Genomic DNA, 12,007 nt, shown 5'->3' on the forward strand with positions numbered 1-12,007 from the left:
TTCTTATTTCTAAGTTGTAAACATTTGATTACTTTCTGCTGTTTATTAAACAAAATGGGGAATTCACCCAATATTGCTGGTTTCAAATGGTAGTTGAGAAGCAAACCACACAGGACTGGCAGCTACTCAGACCCTTTCTTATTAAGCATTGAAAAGGTAGTAGATAGAACAGATTACAGATGAGACTTCAGTCATGTCTGAAGGCTGTCAAGGATCTGACATGGCAAAAATATCCAAAGCAACCTAAATAAAACTGTGAAACTTTCTAGATTTACTACTTAAAAAAAAAAGATTGTGGGTAAACTACAAACTGACATCTGGGATTAAATATTTAAATTACAGCATTGGTTTCCATATAAATATATTGACGGCAAATTATAACAGCTGGAAAATGAAGCTGAGTCTGCATCTAAGAGCAGACTCTCCAGAAGCTTGCTATCAATTCACACCACCATCATACTGTCTTTATATCAATTTCCACTTCATCATCTTGAATCAGTTACTATAGCAGTCTTAGTTTCAGCAAAAGCCAATCAAGAGTTCAATCACAGAATCAATTAGTTCAGCTGCTACCAGACTTACTAGGGTAAAACAACAGGTACATCGAAGATAAGTATATTTTCCTGTCTACTCAGTTTTGCCAATGGAGTTATCTTGACCTTTGCTTTCCCAAGCATGTTAAAGGTAACCTACGAAGGCAAGAAACTTGACTGCATTTTGTTTGGGTTTTTTTTTTTTCTTTTTTTTTAAATTATAGCTATACATGGCAAGAATATTTCTATATTTAATTCTTGGTGTTATAATCTCTATATTTATTATTAGAAGTTACTAGGAAAAACTGAGCATTAGTTATTAATTTAATGTACATTTCTAATTAACTACAGTTGTGAAGTAAAAGGTATTGACTTACACCACCACCGTGTCATTGTTTTTTTCTTTTTTTAAATGCTGAATGAAACAATAGGAAAAAAAATGCCAAACATCTGACCTGGAATTGAGGAAGTATGAGTATTCAATTCCCTAAATTATGTTTGCTCATTTACCATTGCACAGTAGCAGAGACATGCTAACACCATAGTCTTTCTGGACCTATACATTCGTTAAAATGAATGCATTTTATGTTTTGACTGAGATTAGGAAACTCATTTTACTTCTGTGCTAGTCTACCAAAATGGGCAACTTGAAAGGAAACCAGTGTTGTCCTGAAGAGAGACTTCGCATCATAATTTCCTTTAGCCACCATCTCACTAGAACATTTTACTTCAGCTAGACTTTAGTGAGCTAAAGTGAACATTAGCAAAGCAAACTCCACAAGTGCTAGTGTCTCCATGCCACACCAGGTATAGCATACTTCATTTTTTAAGAAAAGGTGGCAGATGAGTACACATGAGGATCTCAAATGCCGTATCATGTGCACCAGAGTGACAAACTTCTTCTGTTTAGTCAGCACTACCTGCTTACAAAGATGGTGAACGCCTACTTTAGGTTTGAACTGATAATCCAAAATTTCTGATGAGGACTGTGGTGCTAACTGACATCCAAATGCAGAGGTGGGTGACGATGTCTCCTCCATTACAAACAGACCAGAACTCTGATGGTTACAGAATTATTGACAATGATTAATGTACATATACAGAGGACATAGACTGTGTTGCTTGATAGCAAGGGACAAGACCATGAGTGAGCTCTTTTTTGCTTTTTTTAAAAATTTTTCCCCACTCCAAACTTTTACTTCTTGACTACAAAAGCACATATCTGAAAAATTTAGAGAACAAAGGCATACCTAAACCTACTGTAGCTACATGTTCAGAATACCACAGATCACTTTTCTACAACAAAATCTTCCAACACCATAAATAACAATTACGCTATACTAACCAAAATGGTAATGGTCAAGGAAAAGTTTACTTTTATTTTCCTTTGGTTTTCTTTCCTTTTGGAAGAGAAAGCTCCTGCTTTATTACAATTGCAGTGCCAGTTGATAGATTAAAGTCATAGTGATATTGCTTCTACTTAGAGTGGAATTCATAGTGTGCTCTGAGCCATACATCAACTTATCAGCTTTTACAATTAATCTTCTTATTAAAAGGGATCCTCAAGGATTATGGAATATAGTGAGTTAGTGTATAATTTTTCCATTATCCTGGTCCAAATCCAGCATAATAGATGTAATAAAAAGAATTTCAGCATTCACCACTACAGGGTTTTATCTACTCCACTGAAAATCAGGATGCTTGATAGTCTCTTTACTCCGAAGAGGCCCAGGGCTGGATCAGTCTTGGGCTTATACTAAGCAGCACTGGAATGGAAAAAAGGAGATTGTGGTGGAGGCTTGTTCTCAGGAAGGGGTTTAGACAGCTTTTGTAAGACTGAGCACACCCTTGCATTGAAACAAGAGAGAGAAATGGTTGGTAAATAAAGGAGTATTTCCTAGGAAAGTCACAGGCTGTTCTATGAGTCACTCAAGAACACTCATTTCCAGAGCAGTGGCTGAGTTTAATGACGTACAGGGGTAGTCATAGGAAAGGTTTTTGGTTTGACAAATATGACAAATGAATTCTGAATACTTGAGCATGCATCACAGCTTAGATGTATTCATGGCAGAGCACATCCGAAAAGCTTCCACCTATCAGATTGCTTTATATCAATACCAGAGATGAGGGAGGGGATGTGAAGAATCAGAAAGGAAGGTCAAACCTTGCCAGTTATTCTTCCTAGTAAGAGCAGAGTCTGTCTTACCATGCACTGTCACTGAAGTGTCTGGGTGGGATTAGTGTTCACTATGAACAGGGAAACCACAACTTTACACTACTGTGTTAATGGGAATTGAGATCCCACTGTAACAATACTGCTTTTACAGGTGAGGCAGTATGTAGAGAAATCCTGTTCCACACAGCTAACACAGACTAAATACACTTAACTAGACAAAAGCTATCATTCATCACTTACAGAGGAGAACGGCAACATTTCCAGATACAGGGCGTCTTCATCTAGATTTTAGGTCCTGCTGCTTTTGTTTTGGCGTGATGTGGTAGCTACAAGCATGGAAGGTGAACAACCTGATCATGTCAGCATATCAGAAGTGCCCACCAAGCAAAGACCAGTTTCACCCTCTCAGGTCACCACCACATACTTTTCAGAGTCATCCTGAAGTGATATGCTCATGGTTGCACAGAATCTGTGGCAGACCAAGGAGCTGAAGTCAAAGCTTTGGTGTTCCCACCCAGCATCCTGAGTGGGAAATGTCCTCTCCAACTGAGCTGTTGTCCTCTTACAGTGACACTGGCCCACTGAACAACAGCGATGTCAAGGAGCCTCTGGGGACTCTATGTGGTGCAAAGCACTGTATCATTTCCAACTGAGCTAATGAGACCAAGCGCTGGCAAATCTGTGAATGAGTGAGTAGGAGGCAGCATGGTTGAGGAACAGATTGTTTCAATGAGAATACACTGCTCCAAAACCTAAATCAATGAATCTAACACACAGATATTTCATAAGCTATTTGAAGCAAAGACTGCACAGTGAATGGCTCAATGGTGACGTGACTAGGGCTCCTGGGAGCTCTTCCAACACAAATAAATATCATCTAGTTTAGGCCATGTGCTAACATGCAAATAGAACTATCAGTATGGAGTAAATAATGAGCACTTTTAGTAGGCCAGGACATATAAAATATGTTCAGAAAAAGGTCTTGTGTGGCAAATAGCAGAATATTCTCCATATAATGAGATAAAATAACTTTATAGTAATTTCTGCTCAGTTTTTATAAATGAATCTACTTTCCAGGTACTATTTAAGAAAGTAAAACTGGAATGGAAGAAAATATATATAATATTTTTTCAGATTTCTTGTTTTGATTTTAGGTATCACAGTATCAGAACCTTGCAGATAATTTTTTATCAATTCAAGATGTATTTATTCTTAGCATGCAAGTTCAAGTTTTGGACTTGATGATCTTAGAGGTCTCTTCCAACCTTAATGATTCTAGGAGCATTTCTTTTGCAATCTGGGCATAGATCATTGCATAAATTAAGTGATTTTTCACTTGAAATTTTATTTCAGAATAGGAATTCCTATTGATATTAACCTCAGCCTTACATTACCATCATTGAAAGCTGACCTTTATTTTCCAATATATCACCATGAAATGCAAGTCTAGCATTTTTTTTGTTTGCTCTGTTAGTTAAGATTTTTCAGTTCAAAGTAAAAGAGAGTAATAGGCTTATATCAGAAATGCATGCATTACTTTATGGACAAGAAATAAGTTTTTAAAAAGTAAAACAAAGAAAAATGTTTCTTTTAATGAGAGCGAATCAAATCCTAATATCAAAGTATCTAGCGACAGAAGTCCTACTGAAATAAATAATTGCTTTTCTTTGGATTAACTAAATATTGCTGCAGAGAAGCCCAGAGAATAACTTCAGCCAGTACCTATAGATGCTGTAACTGGCTCAACACTAAAACACAACTACAAAGATGCAAGAGAAGAGATACTATTTTATGTTTTGGAGCTGGAATATTGTCATCTTTCCCCAGTCATGTGCATGGACATGTCTGTGAATCAGAAAGATCAGGCGACTGACACAGAAACCTTTCCTCAGGCAGCAAGGGAGATGGTGAGTTCTTGGGTTTTATGACTTCCAGAGTCTTGTGCTGCTCACTTCTTTTTTTGCTCCACTCTGTAGATTTTTAGTCCCATGAAAATACTCTTACACATTGATTTTGGTAGTAATAAAGGACCATGAAACAAAAGAAATGTTCTGTTCTTTTGCAAGATGTGTTGTGCTTCTTTGTTTGGAGGTGCTGTCAATCTTAACAAAAAAAAATGATGAATATCTGCCCAGATGGATTGCTTTCCCTTCTGCCGTATTTTAAATTCGTACTTTTCCTGTAATGAAAAATCTTCAGTCCCTTCTTCTTTCAATGATGTATCATGTTTGTTTTAGATTTAGTTAGTTATTATCAAAAATCCCCTGAAAATTACATCCTGTGATTTGACACCAGTTAATCAAGACTTTGTGTATTCCTGCCCTTTTCTCAAAATGTTAGTCAGCTCATCAGATTTGGACAAAATCAATCTGGACATGGTCATGCCATCTTCAACTCATTAGTTCTGTCTTCTGTTTCCTGTACTACAGCTTCCCAGGAAATCCAGCAGTCCTGAGGATGGTTGCTTTCTTCCTCCGTATCAAGAGAAAAACAAACTGTCAGGATCTCATCTGCACTGGTGGATCAGAATGAGAACCACCATCCTGGTTTACCCCAGTGTTGGGTAAATGTCAAACAGTTCAGAGATTTAAAGTATATAAGCTTTTAAACACTTATGTGCTGAAAAAAACCTCAGAGCTGCAAAACAGCAGTAAAAATGTGAGAAAACAGAGGAATCTACTACTTTCTTATTATAGAACAACCAGGTCTAGAATAAGCATGTATATAACAGGTATCTCAGGACAGATGGGAGTACTTACTTAAATAATTTGCACACTTTCAGTGCAGGTGAGGTAGATATGCAGCTGGTTTTGGAGGCAAACATGGGCTAGCAAGTGACTAACGCACTGAATCATTTTCACTGTGAAGAATTATTGCAAATAAGTTGAGCCATAAGCTTGAAAGATACACAGTTGTGGTGGTCCCTGTATGACCAAGTCCACCCATCTTGTTGTTCACTATGGTCATTAATCTACTTGAAGAAGTGGTTCAGCTCAAAGGTTTGTCAAGACCTTTTTTTTGTGGTGCAGGTCTTCAAAGGTCTTTTTGTAGCGACTGGAAATTATAAAGCTGGAAACCCCTTGTAAATACTAAGAAAAGTGTTTCTTGAGCTTGAAAATATTTGAACAAGGTTGCTTTCCCAGTTTTTCTAACTGGGACCTCTTCACTCAGAAGTATTGCAAATAAGATACGACAGAGGTTTAAAAGTTTTACAGTCATGGCAGTGCCTGTATAACCAAGTCCACTCATCTTGTTGCTTTCTGTGGTCATAACATTGGCCTACACAAAGAATTGGTTCAACTTAGAGGATTCTTGAGAGTTTTTAATGTCATACCACCAAAGAAAAGCTGTATTCAATTACTCAATGCAGAATTTAGACAGATTTCTCTCACTCCTTGTCTCTACTAACTAGATGAGCTTGAAATATAACTTGTCAAAAACACAACATAAACTGAAATGTATATATAAATGCTTTAGATTTCTTCTAATCTTTGCAATTATTGAATTACAGAATTGTTATGGTTGGAAAAAACCTTTAAGAAAATCTAGCCCAACTGTTATTCAACTCTACCTTCCCTGCTTCTAAATCATGTCCCTGAGCACCACATCTAGATGGCTTTTAAATACATTCAGGGATGGTGACTCAACCACTTCCCTGGGCAGCCTGTTCCAGTCTTTGATAACCCTTTCAGTGAAGAAGTTTATCCTAATGTCTAACCTAAATCTCCCTTGGCATAACTTGATGCCATTTCCTCTTGTCCTGTGTGCTGTAACTTCTGAGAAGAGAGCCACACCCACCGTGCTACATCATCTTTTCAGGTAGTTGCAGAGAGCGATAAGGTCTCCCCTCAGCCTCCTTTTCTTCAGACTAAACAACCCCAGTTTCCTCAGCCGCTCCTCGTAAGAGTTATTCTCAAGATCCTTCACCAGCTTTGTGTGTCTGATTCTGTTTGAGGGGACTTTATAAAGTTGCTAAAGATAGTTTGCATCTTTATCTTCTGAAATACTTCTCTATACAGTTGTTCTTTTAATTGTTACTGGATTTGGGTGAGGGGAGCTCACATTGGTTTATGTCATAATTGAGTAACAATCAATCATTATCTTGGGGCTTATCGCATGCTTTAAAAAGGGACATAACCATGGAATTTGTTCATTCAAATGTAAACATCTGTCTCATGTTTACACATATTTTCCTTTTAGAAAAGGAGGAATTGAGCTTTCTCTCCTTATCACCCTCTGGAGAGAATGACCTCCTTTATCTTTCTGGGCATGGGTAAGTTGTACTCCCTGCAAATGCTTCCATAAGGGCTAAAAGATTAAAATATCATTTAGATATCAATGACATTAGGTTACTAAGAGAGACAAGCTTCTGATGAGGATTTACTTTTCATTAAAAAGATCTGCATGAGCTATTGTAGAAGAGTCTTGATCCCAGACAGTGCATTTTATGTAATATCCTTCTTCACGGGAACTAGCTGATGACCTCTCTGACCTCAAAGCCATCCTCAGGGCTGGGGGGCTTTGGTTAGGCTTGCTTTTCTCTGCAAATTTCCAAATGCTTCCTATAATCAGCATTAGCTCATGGGATCTTTAAAGCATAGAAGATTACTCTTTTTGTTGCTGTAATTAATTATCCTGTAGCCTCAGACATGTTTGCTAGTGCTTTTCTCCTATAATCTTTCTGGTAGCACTTCAAGTCTTGGTCATTAAGAAAAATATGCAGTGGTTCTGCTACTGCTGTTACCTGGTACACTTACCTGAAGTCCTAAGGTCAACCAAGGAATATTCTTACATTAAAATAGCCATCTAACATTTTCACATACTCTGAAAATTCAGAAACCGACTCCAATGCACATGTATTCAGACCAGCATAAAAAGGAAATATTTTGCCCTAGGATATCCACTTTCCAGTTGCTTTCAGGAAGCTAACTTGAGTGTACCTGAGGAGCAGATATGACCTGAACCTTTACTTCCCAACAGGATAGTGACAGGCTGAAAAAAATTAATTTGTCATCTACTGAGTGAAGAGAGAAGCAGCCTATCAACTGCTATACAAGTCAGAGGCTTCCCACCTTAATCACAGCTCAGGTACAGGCAGGTTCTGAGGTAATTTCTATTACCATCAGCCTGGTGTTTTATAACATTGACCCACAAAACAAATGAGATTACTGTAGTTCTTATCTATCTATCAGTTCTTATCACTAAGATAAAATGAAAAACCCACCATGGAACCACTGAACTACTTGCTAAGCTCTAGCACCTGAAGGACTCATTGCAGGCAACCTCTTTGCCTGAAAGTTGTTTATTTGGACTGTAGTACATAATATTTGTCTTCAGACCAGTCTGTAAAATGCCGTCACAGACTGTTGGTACCATATCACAAAATAGTAAAACTAAATTGTATTAGTGTGAGCCCAAACTATCATTCTGCCTGCTTGGCTTTTTTTTCTCCATACCTATTCACAGGATTCCTAATTTATGCAGTTAATCTATCCTTACTGAGCAAACCAGATGCTAACATGAACTAGGGAGGTCCAAACGTATTTGCTATTTAATTTCCAGACCCTGTTATAGCCTTTAGGGGAAATGTAATACTGTCTTATTGCACCTTATCCTCTACTTTTAACAACCATCCTTTTAGGCTACAAAGTAAGATAAGACTCTTGGCATATTTAAATCAGTGTTTTACTGACCATGAAAGACACTATCTGCAAAAAGATCAGTAATTAGCTCACATATCTCACTCCATGCAAGAGAAGGTAGCTGTTCATGACAAATGTGAACTGTATAACTGCTTCAGCTTTGAATTGAATCTGCTGAGATACAACTGGTACTCTTGGTCAACGTACTTCTTCTGGCTTAGGATTTAGGATGTTTATGCCATGTACTTAGCATCACCCAAAATAAGTAGGTCACCACTGTTGAATTATGCAGGTGCATTCACTGGTAGAAAGTCTTTTGTAACTTTCAGTTTCATTATAATTATTCTTAAAATGCACCAGAATTTGTATGAGTAGCAATGCTACCTCATTTAGTTTGAGGTTGAGAAGCATGAGAGCAAGGGTTCCCACTTTGATCAAATCAGAAGGGAGAGAAGTTCATCTTCATTGCAGATGCTTCTGAGATGGTTTTCTCCTGTCTTTTGCTGTCTCTGCTGCATTTTTCCTACCTCCTCCCCAGTGGCAAAGCTGGATGCAGCATGGCTGACGTCAGTGTGAAAGAAATAATCTTTACCCGTGCAGCTTCCCTGACTCCTCTGGCTGTTCCCATGATTGTGTTGCAGTCAGGAAAGTGACTCAAAGCTTCCTAAATTCTTAAGTCAGGTTCCTGAGTACTGGGGCAACTCTTCTCTTTTCTTTATACTTTCAAAGAAAAGCTTACAAGGAAACCTCAAAATTCATAAAACACCCTGTGTGGAGAGTACTGTTTCAGTAACTTCCAAAGTTTTCTGCGTAGGGTGAATCACCAAGTCGTACATGGCCTATGGCAATTCTAAAAAATTTACTTTGAAAGGTTTGGACAAGGTGATGACAGCTCTTCTAGATGTTCTGTAACCACCACATGTCTTGTCTTTCAGTTTGCTTCTACTATATTTTTGGATTGAGGTGTGTGCCCTGACATGCTGCCACCACTTACCTTATACCTCAGCCTACAGGTCTTGTTCCACCTACACAAGTGCTAATGAATGTGGCTTTGATAGGAATCACACTGTCATGGACAAGAACTAGGGGAAAAGATTAAGTATATATAGAACAATCTACATAATTTCCGATTTTCATTTCCACACTTTTCCCTAAAGGAAAAGTTTCCATTTGAAATTCATAATAAAATCTGAATTTTTGGAAGAGTGAAGGCATTTCAGCTAAAATGTGTATTTTTCAGAACATCTGTGGATCGGTTAGCTCAGTGATGGATCTTTATGAGGTAGTGAAGCATTCATGAAGTAATTTACTTCTTTAGAAATTTTCTTTATATTGATTACTGATCAAACAAACTGCAAAACAATTGGAATTAAGTGGTGAAAGAAGGACAGAGCTACAGACTCACTTTTCTTTCAATTTCTAGAATGGCTGTTGTTAGTTAAATAATATTTTTAGAAATTATAAACATTCATAATAAACATTAATGGACCAAAAAGCCTGGGAAGATGTATGGTGTGTTAGTCTGAGATTTTATCACACCTAGGGTTTAGCAGTTCCTTTTTTTCTGAAAGACCAGAGAAAGCTTGCACCAGAATGCAAGCCACAGCCTTGTGCCTGTAAATCACATTTCTCTGCTAAGAAGGTGAGGAAGAATTGGATACCCGAGTGCCAGAAACTAGAGTGTAACATATGACAAAGAGCAGGGAGCAACAAAACAAGCCCAATGTGGTAAAGAAGAAAGGAAGGATTATGCTGACCATAAGCAGATGGTCTACACTTGCCTCTTTTATCAGATTCATAAATCTGGGTCCAAAACGCCACGGCTTGTGTCTGTGGCACTGCAGGGAGCTGACAGTCATTTGGGAGGCACGCTGGGAGGCCACTGCCACCATGTAAACAGCATCATACATCAGGGCTGCTTCAGTCTGCACGAAAAAACAGAAATACTTTCTTTAATGTACCATCTTTGTGCCTAATCCCCACTTTTCTCTACCAAGAACCGTTTCCCTGGGCTGCTGTTATGGAAAAGGCCACTACTGGACTCTCCAAGGAAAACTGAGGTGTAACAACAACCGTTTTTTTCAGCTTATATTAATTTCAGAGCATTTTCAGGTGAGCATTGTGAATAAAACAGTAGCTACAGGAAGAGAGAGGTCCAGCACAGGAAGGAGTACACAAAGAGGAGTTTTAAGAAGTCTCAGGTGATACAGCAGCCCAGGTCCCAAACTCCAGGCACGTCTTAGGGCTAAGGACCTTGTACTCAGTCTTCTATAGTTTCCTTATGGGATTTGCCAAAGACTCTCAGCATCTCTACGTGTGTAATTCAAAAGCACCACGCAAGTGTTCAAGTCAGTCTCTGCCCAGCCTGCAGGTTGGCATGTCATGGTGTCATGGCACAGGGGATGTGTGGGAGGACTGCCCATGTGGGACCCATACCAGCTCCCCATCACCACTTTTCTCATGGCGCTTGTGGGATTGGTTTCTTTTCCATGAGGTAGGTAAACCCTGCTTTCTAGCGAAATCAATCCCACCAAACACCTGGTAGGTATCCCACCAGACAGGTATCTACTGTCTCTACTGTCCCCAAGGATCTTGGCTTTTGGCATAGATGTGTGAAATGACCACACCAAGAATTGTCTAGGGCTGTTCCCCTGCCATACCTCCCATGTTGTCTTAGAGAGAGGTGAACTGTCCTTGTGAGGTGTCCTTTTGGTGTTTAAGTTGGACCTATAGATCTACCTTTTAGTTATCTAAGACAGGGCACATAAATACAGTTCTTAGATACTTAAAAATTACTAAAATTACTCAATGCTGTTTATAAATCTATGTTTCTGTTAAGAATGGGTTTTTCTGTTTAAAAGCATGCCCAATAAGCCTCAAACCGAGATCGCACACCCTGTCACCCTTTATCATTAGGAAGTTTTAGAAAAATCTCACCTTCACTTGCACCATGCTTCAGTGCTCTCATGTCTGAGGTGCGAATGGCCATGTTTTGCTTAATGCACAGGGATGCTGTAAAAATGAAGTGCTTACCTCTCTTGTAAAGCTAATGAATTATTAAGCAGAGGCCTTAAAAAGAAAGTACTAACTCTGCAGATGAGAAACTGGACTCATTTCTATAAACTATAAAGCTAATCCATTTTTATTCCTTTCTCATGCACTTCCTTTGGGAAATTAATAGATTTGATTCTTTGTTTCATTTACTTAAGTAACTTACAACAGCACCAGTCTTATCAGCATTAGGGTTTTTCTTTTCTGGCAATCAAATATGATCTGAATTTATCAACTAATCTTAATATACTGCAGATGAAGAATTGCTCCTGACACGTTAGTCAGGATCTGCCCAAAATAATGCTCCCACAATCAGAGCAAATTGAAGACATCATAAATGATGAGTCAAGCAGGAGGAGACAATAACAGCTGTTCTCAGTGTCAAGGGTCTTACAACAGATAGCTGTTCCAAGCAGACTCGGAGACTAAAAGCCTGATCCAAAATCCCTCAAAATCAATAGAAAGATTCCCATCAATGTCAATGGACTTCAGAACAGTTTTCACATTAGACCGGGGACTTGTCTATTCAGGATTGAATTTTACTTGATCTCTGGAGTCCCAGTCTGCTGTGTCCCAGGACTGGAGACTCTCAAGATACTTGATGA

The 12,007-nt window shown here is 38.5% G+C and overlaps 1 protein-coding gene across 1 annotated transcript in view; it reads right to left on the minus strand.

The window, feature by feature from the left end:
* The window catches only part of GRIK1 (glutamate receptor, ionotropic, kainate 1), a 75,359-nt gene that overhangs the window by 41,523 nt on the left and 21,829 nt on the right, over nt 1-12,007 (minus strand). Inside the window, exon 7 of the mRNA XM_010189141.1 lies at nt 10,133-10,276. Within this exon, the coding sequence (XP_010187443.1) occupies nt 10,133-10,276 (144 nt within the window). The remainder of the gene's footprint in view (nt 1-10,132; nt 10,277-12,007) is intronic.

Source organism: Mesitornis unicolor, unplaced genomic scaffold (genome assembly GCF_000695765.1).
Source record: "Mesitornis unicolor isolate BGI_N332 unplaced genomic scaffold, ASM69576v1 scaffold6380, whole genome shotgun sequence".
NCBI lineage: Eukaryota > Metazoa > Chordata > Aves > Mesitornithiformes > Mesitornithidae > Mesitornis > Mesitornis unicolor.